Genomic DNA, 20,802 nt, shown 5'->3' with positions numbered 1-20,802 from the left:
TGTGAACATAAGGAATTATGTAACATTTCTTGTAATGTTTATCTCTTGTTACAAGGACAATAATTATTTGTTGTAATATTAATGTTGATGTAATTTCAGTAGAAACACATCTTTTGAGGTGCTATTGTGAAATATTCACAATATAATATGCATACGGAATTGGCTGGATAACATTGTTTCAGGGACAGTGAAACCAGGGGAGGGTTTTAGCCCTTCCCCCCCCCCCCCCCGCAAGTTGAAAATAGGCTCTCTCCCTGATATGTAAGATCTACATTGTGACATGTATGTCGACAGACCAGCTACTGCTGTTGTCCCCAGACTAAGCCCAGTTTTACTCCAGTATTCTATAAGAAAACAAGAAAACATTGTTTAATATCTAGACATGTAATTTTTCTATGCAAATATTTCAAGCACATGCGGATGTAAATATTTTTTATTCTTAATCAGCTATTGTTGTAAAATTTTTAACAACAAATGCAACAGCAACTTATTAGAAATGATTAGGAATATACAAATATGTTCTAGGGGTCAATAAATTAAATTGTTTCTCGCATGATGATTTTTAGAGTTTAGCTTTGCCTTAGTTGATCAAACTCATGGGAGGCTCTGCTAATATCCTTACGAAGTGCTTTAGATTTCATTTGTTTCAGTCCTAATCTTATGTTTCTGGATGATATCTTTCGCAAAAGAAAATGACCGCACTTTGACATACAATTGTATGATGTTGTCCTCTCGATTAACTATGATTAGGTCTTGGCTAACTCTTCCACCTCCACAGATATCCGGTAGTTTATGCTCTGCCTTTTACCATTTGTTTAATCTTAGCCTTTGCAGTCACTTTCTTCATTCATATCACACACATGGTCTGACGGGCTCTTGTTTTCAGTTTTTAACTAAATGTCAGGCCCCATAGGGTTTAATTAGGCTTTTTATTACTAGTTTTGTTTTTCTTTGAAATTTGTTGCGCTATCGAACTGAACCACACAAGAGAAACAAGTTCAATGTGGTCTTAAGGGGAAAAATAATTCATGTTCAAAAAATGTCCAATGTCCTTAGATTAATCGGGAACGAAGCAGGAAGTAAACCATTTCTTCCTGAGGTTTCTGCTGTAACAGTCTCCGACTTGGGTTTATTTCCTTTGCCAACTTTTCTCTAAAACAGCCGAGGGTAGACAACGAAAGATAGATACTCGTTGAAGCCTTAATGTCGTTTATTGAATTATCATGAACACGATCATCATTATTGCTATTATATCATTGTTGCAGGATTGTTATTCTTATCGTTATCGTCATTATCATTTTTTTTCTGCATGACTACAAACGTATTCGACTTAATGCTAGTAAGGTTGTTTGGATTATTTACAGTAGCTTTATTTTCTTTCTCGAGAAATGTAAAATTCCTTTCGGAGATTTTTACACTCACTGGTCTCTTGGATGAGACACAGTGCATCAAGCGTGTACAACTTTCATTTCAACAATAATAACATCTCTACTGACTCCTACAAAAATTGACATTTGGCGTTGATTACAGGGGGGGTTAAGGGAAAGCTCCCTAATGATGGAGAAAATCATTATGTAGATCATTCAATAATCAAATTGCAAGCAAAAATATTTGAACTGAATTTTTATTTTAAAGCCTTCAGACCTGCAATCAAATTTCACACCAACCATGGGTTATCTTAACCCAGCTTTGAAGAACCCGGGCCTGGTGAATTATTTCTTTTGGGAAGCAGACCCATGCACCTACTCAATATCCATGCCCTGTGGAGAGATCAAAGACTAGACTAATGAATTCAGCACTTTTTATAAGGTCCTTATGCACATGCCCAGTGAGCCTCCAGACATCTTTCCCACCTTTCATCGCTCAACTTTTATATTCATGCAGCATAAAGTGGCATTGGGTTGTTTCACTTATTTCCCATCATGGGTAGAAGACTCGTGTCACATTTTCAGAGTTAGATTCTCTTTTTCAAATTTCTCATTCTGTATTTAGCAGAAAAAAAGTACTAAAAGGAGACTGCAAGGACTTTTTAAGAATGTGCTTTATTTACTACTAATGCAAAATAATAAGCTCTCAGAAAAAAGGTTAAACATATAATACAAGCTGAAATTTTGCTCAGTCCTCATATCTTTCATAACCAGTATTTGTATAGTGCACATATCAAAGAGAACTCTCATAGTGTTTTCATCACCCTACAGTTCTAACAAAAATACTACTACTATTCAATATCCTCCTATGTCCACCTATGTCATATGTTGTTCAGCAATCCAATGAGATGTAAACATTCTACTGCTACACATATATTTGTAAATTTAAAGGTTTTTTTTCACTTCTAAATCTTGATGATGTAAAATTTTAGTACTATCATCTGTTGAAATGACAGTACAAAATTTCACTCTGTTCTGTGTCTGTGGAAGTGTAATATCTGTACCTTTCCTTTGAAGCTGCAGTATGACTCTTCTCTAACATAAATCTCTTACTTTTGCCAGATACATGAAACTGATTTATGCAAAAATGTTAAGATCTGCATTTACAATTCAAAATTCAAACATATTACACATTTGATAGTCTGATAATAAGAGCCCAAAAAATTTTTCATTCACCTTCAATATATGAGCAATACTTTAAATTAAATCATAAAGTTGTATCTCCTCATAATATTTTTTGAAGATTCCAAAATTTGAAACAGAAAAGTCAAGTTTAACAGTGCTGTTAGTGGCATGCTTTAACAATTCTAATAAGGACCATGTATTCCTCTACATTTTTTTTGCATTGCATAATGTGTTAAGTCTAGGCCAGGTATTACTAGTTTAGGGTTTTATTACACTGTAGAGCAAAAGTACATCTTTTTAAAGTTAATTGGAGCTTGAATATTTCCTGCCAATATTCCCTTTTTACTTCACTGCTTTCTCTTCTTGCAATATAAATTTCCATACTTTCGAACAATAACTCAAACAGGAACCTTTTCAATTTTCTCTTTGAAGATTTGAGTTATTGGGAGTCAAATGTACTTCATTGTTGAGAAATGATCATCATTCCCCAATTTTATCTTTTAATAACAATGACAAAACTGCTTCCTATCACCACATTATCAACTATTATCATAACATGCTTAGACTTTAAAAAATGCATGTTCAGGGCAAATTTGCTTTTTTGAGTGACCATCTTCAAGTACTTATGTGACTACAGATTTCTGTTCACAATAATCATGCACATAGTTATTACTAACTTGCAGTAATCCAGTAAAATTTTGGGAAATGAAAGGTTTTGTGCAATCAACCTCATTTAGTTTGATTTCAACTTTTCAAATGGTCTTGGCATCTCAGTGATAATTTGATACTACAGGATTCATATGTTAAGCGAAAATTTGGTGCAACAGGCATTTTCAAGTTTGGGTGTGTATAGTTTGGTCTTGCTGAAAATATATGTTTTCTTGATTGAAATACCTTTCCAAGTGAAAGTAAATTATCCCTGCTACATTGGCCCTGAACTGGACATGCCTGACTCATTTGTACAAGGTAAAGAAAAAATTAATTCTACCCTGAGTGTAATGTTGACATTTTTCAGATGACTAAGATGAAGTTTACCTTTAAACAAATAATTATTTTTACCTTAGATTCAATACACACTCACTTACATAGGAAAGTATGCTATTAGATGGATTGGACCTAATTAAATGATCATAAAATGATGTTTCAAATGAGATTAGAAGTTTATCAACATTGTCATCTTCCAAGAGAAACACTTGCAATCTTTACTCAGAAATTTCCGTGACTGAGAATTATTTCTAGAAGCACTCATTTTTTTTTAATATTTGGCAATTTTACAGGAAAACCTCAATATTCTTTTAATTTTTTTGTCATCTAAGTATTAGCAATGAAATAGTGCTATTAAACCTCGAACTCCTAAGAGTGACTGGCATCTTATTTCTGCTTTCTGAATAAAGCATTAATATCACAAGAATTGAGGAAAAGATCACCAAATGCAGAAGCTGTGGATTGTTAAACAAATTCTCCTCCTCAGCACCTTAGGAAGTTCATGGAGAACAGTATGGAGTAATTTCATAAAAAGACGCTTCAATTAGCCCACAAGGGCAAAAAAATACCACAACTGTGTTGATTAACATTTCATCTAGCTTCGTTGAGATATTCAGACCGAGATGTAATGTAAAGACGCAACTTTCAGACACAGTGTGGTCTGTCTGTGGTCTGACATGTCAACATACTCATTTTAGGGTCTATTTGTGCTTTATTTACAATAAAAACAAAGGAAAGAGACTGCATTATAGGCTTTGTGAAAAATATTTTATTTGCTGTTATTTCCAAAAAAAAAAAACCTTTTCTCATAGTACCAAGGTTATCACAGAAAGTTGGACATTCATCATGACAAAAAAAAAGTTTATTATCATATATCTGAATATGTGACTAATTGACTTTATTAATGTGAGTATTCTTAAAAACATTGCAGAATAAACACTGATGCTAACACAGGAAAGGCTTGTTCCAGGATCCACTTTCTGGACTTGTGTTCATCTACTTATTTACCATTTATCTACACCACACGCCAGTCCAGATCAAAAACTTACCCTTTCTGTTAGTACTCTTTTTACTGTTGTTCAAAAGAATGTCCTCAAACCTCATCAAGGCATTAATTTGTTCTGTATTCTTTGGATCTTTATATTTCAAACTCCTTTTTAAGCTCTAAAATTAGTTTGGCTTCCTATAACAATAGTATCACATCTGTTACCTAGTTTCACATGCATGGCAATTTTGAAATAATTTTGAAATAGAAAATATCTATGCTGAATTTTAGATCCTTTCATTCACCACCCAAATATATACTCCATTGCTTTAGAGACAATGTTTGCATCTTTCTGTGGAGTCCTGGCTCCATTGGAGACAACCTGCCAACAAAAAAAAATACATGTTTCAGAATCTTACATTTTGTTTTTTTCCCATTTAATATTTAATCCAATAAAGGGTTTGAACCTAAGGCGCAACATGTAATAGTTTGGTCTGATTATCCAGGTGAGTGTAGTCCTGAGAAGGACTGACGTTTTGACAACTTGAGCCAAAGTCTCATCTGAGTAATGAAAAGAGACATATGCTCCAGAAACAAATATGTCACTGCCATAAGAAAAAAACAACAAAAAAACTACAAATTGCTTACAAGTAAGCTTAAAATTTTAGCAACTGGCTTCACTATTTTAAATGTAATTAAAAAAACCTGGCTATTAACTTGTGATTCTGTTTCAAGTAAAGTTTGTCTCATATAAAGACTTCACTCAGATTACCTGATGGTCACTTCGAGCTGCTTGGTAAGCGGCAGTCAATAGTCGCACTGGAACAGGTTTACTCGCTGTTGGAGATGTCATCATGGTTTCAATCCTGTTTGACGATAATGGTGTGCTCATATTCTCTTTCCCAAAGGTTTCCATCACACTCTTTAACAGTAAAAAATGTAGCAAGTGTTAAGATGCTGCATTTCTTACCGAGTCAAAGTTCAAAGAACTGCCGAATGAAGGTCAACTACACTCAATGCAACATCCTTTCTAAATGCTCGATGACAGAGAAATTCAAGGATTGATCATTTATGATCTGTGAGATGTAGGGGGTGGTATCTTTGAATTTATAACACTTCCCAAACCCCTACCCCCTCCCCCCCACCCTTCCACTCCTCCACCAAAAAAAGATCCAATCAGAGGATTTGACCCACCAGCTGAACCTGATGCTTAATGCTGGATATAACCCTTTTAGAAACTGTCAGCCCCTCAGGGAACAGAAGGTGGACCTAAAATAGTAAATTTAATGTACAATTTATCTGGACTTGGCAGTGGTTGATCTGTAAAATGCTGTAAACACCAAATCTTACCTTCTCAATACAAGGCATGACACCAACCATAATGTTACTGCCATAAATCTTTCCATTTTTACTGAGAGCCTGAAGAAAACAAATAGTCAGATCTTAAGATATAAGTAATCCTTGCAGCTATGAACGCTACTGAACTAGTAGTTGAAATGAGACCTGAAAAAAAATTTCATGCCCATACAGGATTTGAACTCATAACCTCTGCGATACCAGTGCAGTGCTATACCAACTGAGCTAACAAAATTTTCATATATTTCCAGTCATTAGTCAGATCTTGTTGTGTAATTTTATGCTGTAAAAGTCATTTTCTAAACTTCAAACAAACACAGGCTATCATTAGGTTTTTTCATGAGAGGAATGGCCCAAGTTATAATGAGGGAAAAAAGTAGATGAAATGAATATTCCAGGGTTCAATGAGTACATGGAAAAAAATGTAAAGATTAGCTATTTTGATCTCCATTTTCAAAAAGATCAGTTTTTAAAATGCTTTGTGTCTATTCCAAAATGTAAAGTTGTTTTTTTCTACTTCCATCTTCTTATGAGATTTATTGAAAAAGCTTTGTTTTTGCAGGAAAATTTATCCAAATAAGTATATAAAGAAGGTCTCACCATTTTAACAAGTTGCTTCTTGGGAAGTAGCTGTGCCTGACATGTGCCATACAGCTGTAAATGGCTGGATAACTTAGGAATCTTAGCAATAGTTTTTCTATTTTACTCACCTTTTTGGCTTGAAGTTTTGATTGATACTGAAGATGCAACCAGTTCCCTTTGGATGTCTAAATAAAATTTTGGAATCACAATAGTTAGTTTTAAAATACTATTACATCAAATGCACTATTTACATGCATCTATTATTTCATAACTAGTTCAATTCTGGAAAGGAGAAAATTGACCTGACCTTCAATTTGGATCTTCTAAGTGAAAGCTATTAACTCTTTAACTCCCAGATCAAATTTGTACTTCTCCTTACTTGGCTGAACAACACACTTCATCTTTCACCTTTTTTTCTGTAGTACAGTGGCCATAGTTACCTGTTCTCTGTTGAAAGGAGAATTGGTGAAATCTGAACTTCTTGCATCGTAAAGTCCTTCAACAGGAGGTGCACTGATGGAATCTTTTGGAGTGCAATCCACAGTAGATGATCTAAATAAAAAGACAGATATGAAATAAAGTATTTACAAAACAGGCAAAATGCATGATTTTTCATATATATTTGGCTCAAAGAGAGGAAAAGAGAAAATTAGCCACAGTATGGCTGCAAGATGTGAGGTATTTGTTTTACTTTGTTCTGTTTTTATTTGGTTTGTAATAATATACATGAAAAAAAATCCTGTCTGATTAGCTGAAAATTAGTGGTAACATGCGTACATATAGCATGTGTGCACTGCCAAAATTTTTTCACTCCTGACTATCTGTGATGTGTTTTATATGAAAGTATTAACAAGTAACAACATGATTTCTCATGCAGTTTGGTGCAAATAAGCACTTGTATTTTTAAAATTTTTTGTGCAATTTTGTTGCTTTTGAAATATTTACTTGTGCTCATTTACACCAAATTGCACTCCTTATCATTTATTTAATGGATTCGTACAAGTACAAGTACAGATGCATAACAATAGGACATAAGTCCCCTTCTTGGTTAATACACCCACACTGACCACCCATCCCACCCCAGGGGAGGACATCAAGTTAAAAGTTTTAGTTACATTGGCGACCGTATCAGTGGCAGTTTCAAGCCCTGCATATAGAATGAGTAACTTAGTGATAGAGAGACTGAGGGATCTCTTGTTAATAATTTACCAATAGGCTCCTTAACCCTGATAATAATGCACATGAAAAAATTCTGATTGGCTTAAAACAAAGTCATTCTCATGTGACCCAAGTGCAAAGTTGTAGCACAAGTGCAAGGTGGTAACACGAGTGCAAATTACAAAGAGCGTGCAGATGCTTTCAAAATTTTGTCTGTCTTGACTTTCTATGATGTTTTTTCATATACATTGTTAACAAGAAGTAACTTGATTTTGAGTGTAATTTGGTGTTGATAAGCGCAAGGCAATTTTTCAAAGACAACAAAATTGTATGAGCCCCAAGGGTGAGAGCAATTTATAGTCTTTGAATTCTAGATTCCATGAGCATTTTATTTCGTTTTGTTTTTTTTTCCCAAAAGCAAGACCCTTGGGCTCTTCTGTAGGATTATACAATAAAAGCCCTGGTCAGGAAGCAAGATCATTGTTAGTGTGTAAACAAGAAGTGTTTTGACAAAGCCTTTAAAAAATGTTTGTTCAGAGCGTGAACCTCATGCAGCAGCTACCAGAGGATGTTTTGCAATGTGTTTAGTTCTAGAAGCTGAACAGCTATGTCAATTAGACGGGGCTCTAATCTGAATTTCAGTTCTTGTACTATCTGGTGACTGCATTTTTGCATTTGGCAACCATTTTTTCTTTGATAGTCACCAAAAGGTGACTTGGAATTTCTTTAATTTCAAGCCCTGATATGATATGCTGTATTTGGAGTTCTTTTCTCTGTGTATGTCTGTCTTTCACTAAATTCATCACCCTTTGACAAAGAAATTGATATGGAAATTTTATTGCAAATTGACTTCAAACTAATAAATCAAATGAGTAGTCAAAGACAAAAGTTTGTTGGTAGTAAGTGGCATTAGTACGTAAAAAATGGCACCAAATTTAAACAAAATATAAATAATAATGAAAAACTCAATAACTAATGAATGCATTTCTTAAAGAGAAACAAAATCTAACTGATCAGAGAGCATTCACAAACAGCAATGCATTGATCAAAGATATAAGTTAATATGACATACCAAAGTAGCCGGTGAATTGCCACCAAGGAGATACTGCAGCAAATAACCAGGAGATGATGGAGAACTCATGTAATGATTAACTTGACTGAGTGATCTAGCAGTCTTTTACCTTGATGATCCATAACAAATTTGTCCTTCCCTGAAATTCGAATAAGATGACTGAGCAGGACTCCATTTCATCTCGAACAGCGGACTTTGTTAGAGAGACAATCCAAGATAGAATTAGTGACGCAGAAAGTTTGATGTGCGTGCCTGATTAGCATTTATGTGTGGGCTGCTATTTTGAATGTGAAACTGGTCAGCTTCATTGCTGCATGCAGTTCAGTGTAAAACTGATTCAGTGTAAAACTTTCCTAAACCGTACCAATCAAAGTTTTTTAACCCATGCTTGCCTCTGGTATCATGTAGATGTGAAGGATCAGATCAATGGACACTTAGCTTTGTATCTATGCCAAGTTTTGCAAGGAAAGACAAAACCTATATACCATCATACAGATAATATTGGTGATTATGTTGTGGTGATCAGCATGAGACAAATTGTTTTATCTGGTACCAAGTGAAAAAAACAAACTTTATTGTCATCACACTGGTTATCTGGGTGGATTAAAATCTATAACTGCAAGGGAGCTGCACAATTGAGATGCTACAAGGCTCATATAGAGGGCTGTTGATGGAATGCTTCTGAAAAACAATCTCAGACCTATTTGGATGAAAAGATTGTTCCTTTTTAATGACAATGAACATATGTGCATGAAAAATGTTTTTGCTAAATTAGAAGGCCCAGCCCCCTTACCCATAAGACTGGAAGAGTTCACAGCAGAGGAAATTGAGAACTATCCAAAACGGCCAACCATCAATTGCCTTTTGAATTGTGAGAATATCATTTTTGCAGAGATAACATCAAGATGAAACACATACATGAAAGTTTTGACTTTACATCTTTACGATTCATGAACGACTTTAACTATGACATGTGATGTTCTGCTCACTGGTTAACCATAGTCAACCACTTTATCCGATTTACCAAGCATTTCATTCAGTAAACCGCGTTTCTTTAAGGTATTGACACAATTAAAACCATAAGCTAACCATCAGTTGCTAATCATTTCATTTATTCACCTCTGTCATTTACTATATATTTGATAGTTACATGTAAGCATCTGATGTCCTTTACTTTACTTCTTGCAGTTCCTGCAGCAGAACTCTGAAATTTTCTTCAAATGCGAGATAATTTCTCGTTAGGTAACCTGAAAAAGTAGCAATCAAATTATTAAAACCAGATTAAATGAGCAAAACACATTTATCTTCAAAGTACAATTTTACAGTAATGTCTCTTGCTACGATACATAACGCGAGCGCTGAAAATATTTCAGTTCTTTGACATAATACATCATGAATTTCAATCATGTGCGAGGCTTTTAATCATGAATGCCCAAAGTATTGCCAGTTAAAGTTTCGAGGTACAAAAAAATCGTCTAACTTTACCTGGCACAGCTTTGGTGTTACTATTCGATCCAGTGAGTCTGACGAGTGTTGTCACCGACACTATGACACATCCAAATCTTTCCCGTTTACAAGCCGCCAACATTTTATCTCATTCATGACGGTGTTTTTTCTCTTGCGCATGCAAGAAATAACTTTCGTATTCCACTCTGGCTCGTGGCCCGAAACCGGTTATCGGAAAAGAGTTTGCATCATTTATCTATCGCTTAAGAGTATTCCCGCCAAATAACTGAGCTTTGAAGACATTTCTCTTCCCCAGACCTGGAATATTATCAAAACATTTGGCCAATCAGAATGATGCATGGTCTGACCGGCTCTCGTTCCCAGTTTTCCACTAAACGTCAAGCTCGTCTGGGTTTAGTAAGTCTTTTTAATATTAATTTTGTTTTTCTTTGCGCTCTTTGAAATTTGTTGCGCTATCGAACTGAACCACACAAGAGAAACGAGGTCGATGTGGTTTTAAGAGGAAAAATAACTCAGTGTTCAAAAAATGTCCAACATTCTTTAGACAAATCGGGAACGAAGCAGGAAGTAAACCATTTCTCTCTTTGCTAGCTTTTCTCTAAAACAGCCGAGGGTCGACAACAAAAGATAAATACTCGTAGAAGCCTTAATGCCGTTTATTGAATTATCATGAACACGACCATCATTATTGCTATTATATCATTGTTGCAGGATTGTTATTATCGTTATCGTCATTATCATTTTTTTATGCGTGACTGGAAACGTATTCGACTAAATACTAATAAGGTTGTTTGGATGATTTACATTTGATTCGTTTTTTTTCTCGAGAAATGTAAAATTCCTTTCGGAGATTTTGAAAATGGCAACGAACCATCATTTGCCAAATCAATCATCCCGAAAGTATGAAACAGGTAATTATTTCGTGAGACTTGCTACGCACATCTTACACTTACCGGTCTTTTGGATGAGACACAGCGCATGAAGCGTGTACAAATTTCATTTTAACAATAATAACATCCACTGACTCCTACAAAAATTTGACATTTAGCGTTGATTACAGGGAGGGGGGGGGGTTGAGGGAAAGATCCCTATTGATAGAGAAATCGTTATCTTTGGAAACTTTGTGATGAACGTTTGTGTAAAGGAAGATGTTTAACATCTTGTCACGAGCGTGGGAACTAGAACAGAATGCCAGTAAGACTGCAATGTGAGTTTCAGATATAAAGGCATGTCTGACGTCAGGTGCCTATGGTCTCTAATGCCCAACCTGACATTCTCACAGGTATTTGAAGACACGCGTTTTGGCCTTTTCCTCCTCAATTATTCTGTTGAATTATTTCTTTCGGGAAGCAGGCCCGTGCACCTACTTAATATCTGCACCCTGTGGAAAGATCGAAGACTGGACTAATGAATTCGGCACTTTTTATTGGGTCTTTATGCACATGGCCAGTGAGCCTCCCAACATTTCTGCCACCTTTCATTGTTCAACTTTTATGTTTGTACGGCACAGAGTGACATTGGGTCCTTTCACTTTAATTCTTGTCATGGGTAGAAGACTTGTGTCATGCTTTCAGAGTCAGTTGTCTTTTTCAAATTTCTCATCATTTACTAGAAATAAAAAGACTGAAAGGAGATTGCATGGACTTTGTGAAAATATACTTTATTTACTACTAATACAAAATAATAAGCTCTCAGAAAAAAGGTTAAATATATAATACAAGCTGAAATTTTGCTCATTCCTCATATTTTTCATAACCCTACAGAAATAGCAAAAATACTACTACTGTCTAATATCCACCTATCAGGTCCACCTATGTCATATGTTGTTCAACAATCCAATAAGACATAAACATTCTACTGCTGCACATGTGTTTGAAAATATAATGAGGGCTTTTTTTTCACTTCTAAATCTTGATGATTTAAAATTTTAGTACTATCATCTGTTGAAATGACAATACAAAATTTCACTCTATTCTATGTCTGTGGAAGTGTAATATTTGTACCTTTCCTTTGAAGTTACGGAATGACTATTGTTATAGAAATCTCTGACTTTTGCCAGACACATGACACTGATTTATGCAACAATATTAAATGTTTGCTCTTATTTCTTCCCTCGAAAATTTTACTATTTAGGTATCAGATAATCTTACACTGAAGATCATTGCATCTTATTATGAAAAATTTGCCCCTGATTGCTTTGTCAACTTGAATGTAGGAGTGCAATCCACAGTAGATGATCTATTGATCATCGATGATGAAAAGACAGAATTAAAGTATTTAAAAAACAGACAAAATGCATGATTTCTCAAATATGTTTGGGTTAATGAGAGCAAAAGAGAAAATTGATTAAAGTATGGCTGCAAGATGTTTGGTATTTTTTTTATTTTGTTCTGTTTTTGTTTGTTTTGTAATAATATACATGAAAAATAAATATGCCCGTCTGATTAGCTGAAAACTAGTGGTAACACTAGTACAAAGTTGTAAGCCAAGTGCAAATTACAAAAAGTGCATGTGTGCTGCCAAAATTTTTTCAGTCTCAACTATCTGTGATGAGTTTTTCACAAAATTATTAACAGGTAACAAGATTTTTCATGCAGTTTTGTGTAAATAAGCACTTGTAAATTTTTCAATTTTTTGTGCAATTTTGTTGTTTTTGAAAAATGTACTTGTGCTTACTTACACCAAATTGCACTCGTGATCATATTATTACCTATACTTATTTTCATTTCATTAGTCTACCTATTTCATCCCTGTCCCTCCATGATTGTCAGTAACATATACTATTAGATATAAAAGCTCATACTTTATTTATAAGTCCCATGGTTTCTTGGGGCTCCTTTCCCATTTTCCCTCCATGATTTTCAATAACTAATACTATTAGATATAAGAGAAATCGTTATCTTTGGAAACTTTGTAGTGAACGTTTGTGTAAAGGAAGATGTTTATCATCTTGTCATGAGCGTGGGAACTAGAACAGAATGCCAGAAAGACTGCAATGTGAGTTTCAAATATAAAGGCATGTCTGACGTGAGGCACCCATGGTCTCTAATGCCCAACCTGACATTCTCACAGGTATTTGAAGACACGTGTTTTGGCCTTTTCCTCTTCAATTATTGTGTTGAATTATTTCTTTAAGGAAGCAGGCCCATGCACCTACTTAGTATCTGCACCCTGTGGAAAGATCAAAGACTGGACTAATGAATTCAGCACTATTTAATGGATCTTTATGCACATGCCCAGTGAGCCTCTCAACATTTCTGCCACCTTTCATTGTTCAACTTTTACGTTTGTGCAGCACAGAGTGGCATTGGGTCCTTTCACTTTAATTCTTGTCATGGGTAGAAGACTTGTGTCATGTTTTCAGAGTTAGATTGTCTTTTCCAAATTTCTCATTATGTATTTACTAGAAAAAAAAAAGACTGAAAAGAGATTGCATGGACTTTGTGAAAATATGCTTTATTTACTACTAATACAAAATAATAAGCTTGTGGGAAAAAAAGGTTAAATATATAATACAAGCTGAATCTTGCTCATTCCCCATATTTTTCATCACCCTACAGTTCTTGCAAAAATAGTACCACTATCTATTATCCAGCTATATCTAAGGTCCACCTATGTCATATGTTGTTCATCAATACAATAAGATGTAAACATTCTACAGCTGCACGTGTTTGTAAATTTAATGAGGGCTTTTTTTTCACTTCTAAATCTTGATGATTTAAAATTTTAGTACTAACATCTGTTGAAATAACAGTACAAAATTTAACTCTGTTCTGTCTCTGTTTAAGTATAATACTTGTACCTTTCCTTTAAAGTTATGGTATGTCTACGTTACAGAAATCTCTTACTTTGTGCCAGATACATGACACTGCTTTGTGCAACAATATTAAGATCTGCATTTACAATTCAAAATTCAAGTATATTACAGGTTCAATAGTCTGACAATAAGAGCCCAAAAAGCAAACTCTTTTATCTCAAACAAGATACTAAAACAATACTACATGTAACCAGGAAATTGGTTTTTATGCTAGATCATGAAAGAATCCTAGGTCTGCGGTCAGAATTACTAAAAAATATGTCTAAAAAACCTCATAATTTCATAAGATACACTAACTACAAATTTAAATACACATTCAAAATGTGAGCAATACTTTTAATCTAATCATAAAGTTGTATCTCCTCGTAATATGTTTTGAAGATTCCAAAATTACAAACAGAAGAGTCAAGTTTAACAGTGCTGTAAGTGGCATGCTTTAACAATTCTAATAAGGACCATGTATTCGCGACTTCTACAATTTTTTTGCATTGCAAAAAATGTGTTAAGTCTAGGCCAGGTATTATTAGTGTAGGGTTTTATTACACTGCAGTGCAAAAGTACATCTTTGTAAAATTAACTGGAGCTTGAATATTTCCTGCCAATATTCCCCTTTTACTTCACTGCTTTCTCTTATAATTTGCGATGTAAATTTCCACACTTTTCAGCAAGAACTCAGACAGAAACCTTTTCATTTTCCCTTTGAAGATTTGAGTTATTGGGAGTCAAATGTACTTCATTGTTGAGAAATGATCATCACTCCACAATTATGACTTTTAATAACAAAGATAAAACTGCTTCCAATCACACATTGTCTACTTATGTCATAACATGCTTAGACTTGAAAAAATGCATGTTCAAGGTAAATTTGCTTTTTCAAGTGACCATCTTCAAGCACTTATGTGACTGCAGATTTCTGTTCACAAGAATCATGCACATAGTTATTACTACCTTGCAGTAATCCAGTAAAACATTTTGGCAAATAAAAGGTCTTGTGCAGTTCACCTCATTCGGTTTAGTTTTGGCATCTCAGCAATAATTTGATACTTAACAGGATTCAAGTGTTAAGTGAAAATTTGGTGCCAGAGGCATTTTCAAGTTTGGATGTGTATAGTTTAGTCTTACTGAAAAAATGTTTTCTTGATTGAAATACCTTTCCAAGGGAAAGTAAATTAGCCTTGCCATATTAGCCCTGAACAGGACATGCCTGACTTGTTTGTACAAGGTAAAGAAAAATTCTACCCTGATGACGAAGACGACGAAGATGATATATACCATTATCCAAACAAATAATTATTTTTACCTTAAATTCAATACAAAGTCACCTACATAATAAAGCATGCTATTAGATGGATTGGGCCTAATTAAATGATTATAGAATGGATTTCTCAATGATGAGAACATCAGAGCCGATGCAAATCGAAAACATATCTTCAACACTCGATAATAGAACTTTTATCTTGTTTGTACTCTTACTTTCTTACCTTGTCAATTTCTCAGCTTGTTTCTTCGTTAAGTTCAAAAAAACAATCCTCACCTACACTGGTAATGAACTTGAAAATAAAAGGATGAATTGTGAAATAAGCAGGCTTCAGAGCAATTCACACGGAAACTGCTGCCGACATGTTCATTTTATGGCACCTCATAATTAATAGCTCGACAGAAAATCCGACGCTGCCTACCACTGCGTTGAGTTAAAGAGTATTTTCCCGTTTCAAGCGATTTCGTTGACTCGTAGATCTCGAGATATCGACTTTTTTTCAGAACTGATTTTTACAAATGGTATCATTCTCAGTGAAACATCGAAAACAAGAAGTGTGAAAATTTATTGATTGCGCGCTAAAAGATATCATGTCAACAAAACACAAACTATGGGGGAACTTTGTGTGAGTTGACGATGTTCTTTTATTTTTGGGTGCGGGCTATCTGATAGTGCGGGTGATCTGCTGAAATTTTTTTCTTGTTACTGTGTAATCTGCCGCGCGGGTAAATGGCCGGAAATTACGGTATTAATACGATGACAATGTCGGAAATACCAGAAATGCTTTTGCTTTTAGCGTGGCAACCATGTAAAAAAACTAAGTAATCGTGAGGGCTGTTAAACACTGTGAAATCCTGTCGCCTTTCTTTCCTTAGTCCTTTTGCTTTCTCTATCTTTGATTCTGATCAGCCATCTCGATATCATGGAGGGTTAGATTTAAGCCTTCTGGTAATAACGCTTGGAAAACCTCTTCTTTACTTGGCAGAGCGCGAGCCTCCACATTCAAAGCAGGGAACATGTGATGAACTTCGTTTTCATATTTCTCGTAAACGCCAGCAAATGATTCCCCGTAACGCTGAAGTTTTCCTTCGCCATTCTCTACACCCAGCTGTAGGGTGGGCCACTTATACGAGTTTGGTACAGTTTTCATAGTTTCATAAAATTTGTAAAGCTTTGAAAACTTCACTCCGATCTTTTTAAGCTGATCAGCTTCTCTTATTGATCTCTTAGAATCAGGTATTTTGATGTTTCTACGGATGCTGATCAATTCATTAAAAAATCGACCCATGTCACCTTTTACTTGATTGAAGTTCTGTCCTTCCGGATCTTCCATATCTTCCAGAACTCTTGTCAGGGGTGCATCCCTAGGTGGGTGGCTCCACATGACGAAGTCGTTCGTCAGAAAACGAATAACATTATTCTCATCTGCCGCAATGGGTAAAAGAAGCCATTCATTATTTTCCCTGTCATACTTGTACACAACATGCTCTGCAATCTGATCCACCAGGTCAGGATCTCCACTTCGACTGATAGTCTTCCTACGCCAGACGTCAGAAATATGGCGAGATAAGAGCTCGTTCTCAGCCTGAACCAAATAAATCAACCAGGGTTTCTGTTCATCAGCAGAATAGGTGTTTCTTGTAAAGAAAGTTTTGAAGCCTTTCGAGATTAGCAATACTGTAGAAAGTTCTGTCGTTGATACTGACCAACATATAAATGAGGCCATGTCTACTGGTTCACTTTTGTATTGTGATGTCGGCCATCCATTACTGATAAATGAGCGTGCCATTTCGATGTCATGTCCAAAATGCTGTTGGTGAACGCGTTCTCTGGGCGTCATCTCTAGCCGCTTCCTGCGTGCTTTACAACAAAAACAGAGCATCGTCAAGGCTTCTCTGATATTAATCATTTTGTCCGGGATTTGAATTCCATCCACCAAAACAACACGACCTCCTCCCTAAATGAAGGATTATCACAACTTCTCAAATGAGACCAAATGAAGTATTATCATTCAACATTGAGATGACCGTGAGGCCAGCGGTAGACTGGAGCTACTAAGGTAGCGCAAGTCACAAAATGCAAAATGGCGGCGAAGAAGGCGTCGAAGGAAAAAGAAGAACTGGATGCTCTGCTACAAGAAGCAACAAGTTTGCTTGGAGAAAAAGAAGTATCACGGAAGAGGAAAGAAGGTCTGAGTGTTTGGAATTTTATTGGGACTTCACTACTGTTTTGAGGAAATACAAGCACGAGTATCGGCCTCGCGAAAAAAAAGGGACGAATACTTCGCTCTGCAGTGCAACAGAAGAAGGTGATTTTACAATATTTTTATCGGTTTGCTGTCGTTAGTTTTCTTTTAATCGTTTATCAAGTTACGTACACCATTGCGGAGCGAAGCGAAAGATTATGGTACTTTCAAATTATTTGTTAAAATTAAGCAATTTCCCATCAGGAACAACCCGACCCATAATCATTCGCTGTGATTTTAAAAGCCCTTGTAGCGTTTGATATTAACCTCGTAACCGTCATCCTTTCTTCAATAATAGAGCTAATTCCTGGCGTAAGTGTGTATGACGCGGGTCATGAGATGCAATCAGATGATGTGAACCAAACAGGGAGGTTTATAAACAACTGCATTCAAAGGTATGGGAAATTTTTTTTGGTACAGTCATAGCCAAATCTTGTGTCAATTTTGATTTATGAAAGCTTTTTATACATGTCCTTTATGGCTAATAATGAATCATCCACTCATGAAAATTAAAGTTAGTTCACATCTCTGCATTTATTTACATGTTTTAAAGTTTCCAAAATGTTTAAAGCTAAAAGTTAGATTTTTGTCTTCATACAGACGATGAACTTCAATCAACTCTGCTGAAATGCCAGGAAGTTCTTGAATCGTTCCAGAGCCTGGAAAATAACTGGGAAAAGAGGGTGGACAATTTGAATGAAAACTGGGAGTCATCAAGGGAACTGATTTTCAAGTCCATTCTGTGTACTCAAGGGTTGCATATGTTAGGCCAGTTGTGTGCCATTTGTGCTGAGGGAAAGTGTGATGTCAGATGCGTAGAGTGTGGTGGAAAGAAGATGTGTAGTGAATGTGATGCGATGATCCACCAGGACCTCCTTTTCCATGACAGGGGAAGCTTTTGTGGATGGTTTCTACAGGCACATACCTCCTACTGTCAATGTGAATGAAGATGGGAAGCTAGTGCAGACTGGTTACTTTATTTACTTTAATGTTTCTGGGCTTCTTATTGTAATGGGCATTTATTTCTGTTCTTGTTGATAGATCAAATCATAAATGTAGTCAATCCAAGCTCTAAACCAGCAACGCATATACATTTCTATACAGACACCTTTCAATTGCATAATCTCTTTTGCCCTACTAAACTGATACATTGTCTTATGAAGTATTTCTTTTATCAGGGAAATGTTTTGTCTTCATGACACAATCTCTCTCTCAAAAGGAGGATAATCATCACTTGCAATATCTCCTCAAATGAAGCAATATACTTCATGTAATTTGACTGTGGTTTCAATAAATAGACTGGGGATAGATTTGTGGATGATCTGCATCCCGGCATTTCCAATATCATCTCGAGACGAAAGTAATGTTTATTGTTACTTCTTAATTTAATGCATAGCATTATTTTATGGTTTGTGTGGGACCTTTGGGACCCGAAGCTTGGGAATAGGTATACAGGAAAGATAAAATGGTGGCTTATGGTGACTAAGTAGTTTAGTGTTTTAGCATGAAAAGGCTCGGGTGTTGTGATCTAGTTTTAAAGTAAAAACGATCACTATCTGCAATCAGGGTCTACCACCTTTTGAAAAACAAGTAAACATTGAAACGGTGGTGAGAAAGCAGCAAGTTTTGAAGTCTAAACGAAAGATAGGTAAGCTGAGTTTCAGTCAAATTACATGATGTTTGGGATGTAATTTTGACACCAAATAAATAGTTTTACATGGCTATACACTCAGGGGATTCTGTTGTGTTCACGTGAAGACCATTTCAGCTATTTCTGCCACTTGTAAGTTGTAGGAAATAAAAATATGCACACTTGTGTCACATTGAAGCCCTGTTAGATCACAAATACAATTTATTTCTTTGTTTTGGGCGGTCCATTATTTTTGGAAGTTGATGTTGATGAGAAAGAAAAAATGTTTGTTGTTATTTCTTCCCTCGAAAATTTTACTATTTAAGTACCAGATAATCTTACACTGAAGATCATTGCATCTTATTATGAGAAATTTGCCCCTGATTGCTTTGTCAACTTGAATGTATGATGTAATGTAACTTGTGATTTGTGACAAACACAAACTAGAAATACTAGAAGAGGGTAATGATGTACTTAATGCAAAGCATTTCGGTACAAAGTCTGCTTTGCTGTTATCTACCTAAAGGTGCTTTTAATATGCTAGTAAGACTTGCGCAGCCCAGTCAAAATGTTTTTGAGTGGTAGACAAGCTGGATGTAGTAGTTATAGGCAGCAGAGGTCAAACCTCTTCCTGAAAAGCAGTCTGAAAAGTGTGAAGTCAGTGGAAGGTACCTCATTGTAGGTGGCCAAATCACAGGCCGCCAGTCCATTTTGAGTGAGCAGAAAAACTCCAGATTGGCTATTTAAACTAGGTTTATTGAGAACCAAACTCTGCAAGGCTTATATTTTGTTTTAGTTTGAAGTGTAACTTTGATGTTTCTTATTTTGCAGTAAGTTGGCTTGTTATTGCCATTTTTCTCTCAAACATTTTTTCAGCCCAGTCACTGTTTTTGAGAAGTAGGCAAGCTGGCTGTAGTAATAGGGGGTAGAGGCCAAACTTTTTTCAGACTAGAAGTCTAACAAGTGTGAAGTAAGCCCCAGATATTTTGTTGTAGATGGCCAAATCCCTGGCTACCAGCACATTTTGACTGGGCTATTTGTTATTTAGCTACTAAGTAATCTTATTATTAAAGACTACTGCATTCCTTTGTAATAATTTGCTGCTGATTGTATGCTGTATATAGCTTGTGAGTTGTGTGATTTTCACAAGTAAATTAGAAACACCTGAAGATGTAATGATGTAGTAGATAATGTACTTGATGGGAACCAATTTTGGTACAAAGTGTATGCCTTGTCTGTAGGTGATTTTACCATGCTAATAAAGCTTGTAATTTAAATAATAAACAGCAGCTGGAATAGGAATATTAAAAGAAAAATAATAACATTTAACTGTACCAAGCTTTGGTTTTATGTCTAAATTAAGCACTTAATCGAAGATCACTGCACTGATCAGGCCCAGAGCACTGAAACAGTACTGTCTGCAGTTAGTTTAATCTTTGTTATTTCTATTGATCTATTTTTTGATCAATGTTTCATTGAGTTATGATTTATTGATCTCTTTCAATAGAGCAGGTTTGCACATGTTACCTAATCTCACACATATGTATGTATGTATTAGCCCAGTGGAAATGTTTTTGAGTGGAGGGCAAGCTGGCGATAGTAGTAGGCAGCAGAGGCCAAACCTTGTCCTGAATAGTAGTCTGAATAGTGTGAAGTAAGCAGCAGATATTTCATTTTAGGCGGCCAAATTGTTGAC

General features: G+C 35.5%; 2 protein-coding genes and 1 pseudogene across 6 annotated transcripts; 2 read left to right on the top strand and 1 right to left on the bottom strand.

The window, feature by feature from the left end:
* Positions 1-4,285: 4,285 nt before the first annotated feature.
* Positions 4,286-10,455, bottom strand: LOC149049096 (nucleoporin NUP35-like). Of its 4 annotated transcripts, XR_016184682.1 has the most exons (8): positions 10,175-10,436; positions 9,809-9,936; positions 8,690-8,828; positions 6,900-7,011; positions 6,588-6,644; positions 5,872-5,940; positions 5,294-5,443; positions 4,286-4,903 (listed from the first exon to the last, which is right to left on the bottom strand). XR_016184682.1 is itself a non-coding variant. In XM_089199320.1 (7 exons), exons 5-7 carry the CDS (start codon positions 5,899-5,901, stop codon positions 4,823-4,825), a joined length of 261 nt encoding a protein of 86 aa, XP_089055446.1. In that variant the 5' UTR covers positions 5,902-5,940; positions 6,588-6,644; positions 6,900-7,011; positions 8,690-9,936; positions 10,175-10,455; the 3' UTR covers positions 4,286-4,822. The 4 variants fall into 4 exon arrangements, 3 of the variants coding, with proteins under 3 accessions (XP_089055446.1, XP_089055447.1, XP_089055448.1); XM_089199320.1 differs by having other exon boundaries at positions 8,690-9,936; positions 10,175-10,455; XM_089199321.1 differs by lacking the exons at positions 6,900-7,011; positions 8,690-8,828; positions 9,809-9,936; positions 10,175-10,436 and having other exon boundaries at positions 6,588-6,727.
* LOC149049097 (large ribosomal subunit protein uL13m pseudogene) lies at positions 9,004-9,598 on the top strand (annotated as a pseudogene).
* A 6,833-nt stretch (positions 10,456-17,288) lies between the features above and the next one.
* Positions 17,289-20,436, top strand: LOC149049095 (uncharacterized). Of its 2 annotated transcripts, none has more exons than XM_089199318.1 (3): positions 17,289-17,420; positions 17,775-17,871; positions 18,077-20,436. In XM_089199318.1, the coding sequence occupies exons 1-3, from the start codon at positions 17,315-17,317 to the stop codon at positions 18,081-18,083; spliced, it is 210 nt and encodes a 69-aa protein (XP_089055444.1). In that variant the 5' UTR covers positions 17,289-17,314; the 3' UTR covers positions 18,084-20,436. The 2 variants fall into 2 exon arrangements, with proteins under 2 accessions (XP_089055444.1, XP_089055443.1); XM_089199317.1 differs by having other exon boundaries at positions 17,289-17,539.
* The last annotated feature ends 366 nt before the right edge of the window (positions 20,437-20,802 follow it).

This window comes from Pocillopora damicornis, chromosome 3, assembly GCF_964200805.1.
Source record: "Pocillopora damicornis chromosome 3, jaPocDami1.2, whole genome shotgun sequence".
NCBI lineage: Eukaryota > Metazoa > Cnidaria > Anthozoa > Scleractinia > Pocilloporidae > Pocillopora > Pocillopora damicornis.
The sequence above is the reverse complement of the archived record's forward strand: the minus strand, read 5'-3'. Positions and strand labels throughout refer to the sequence as shown.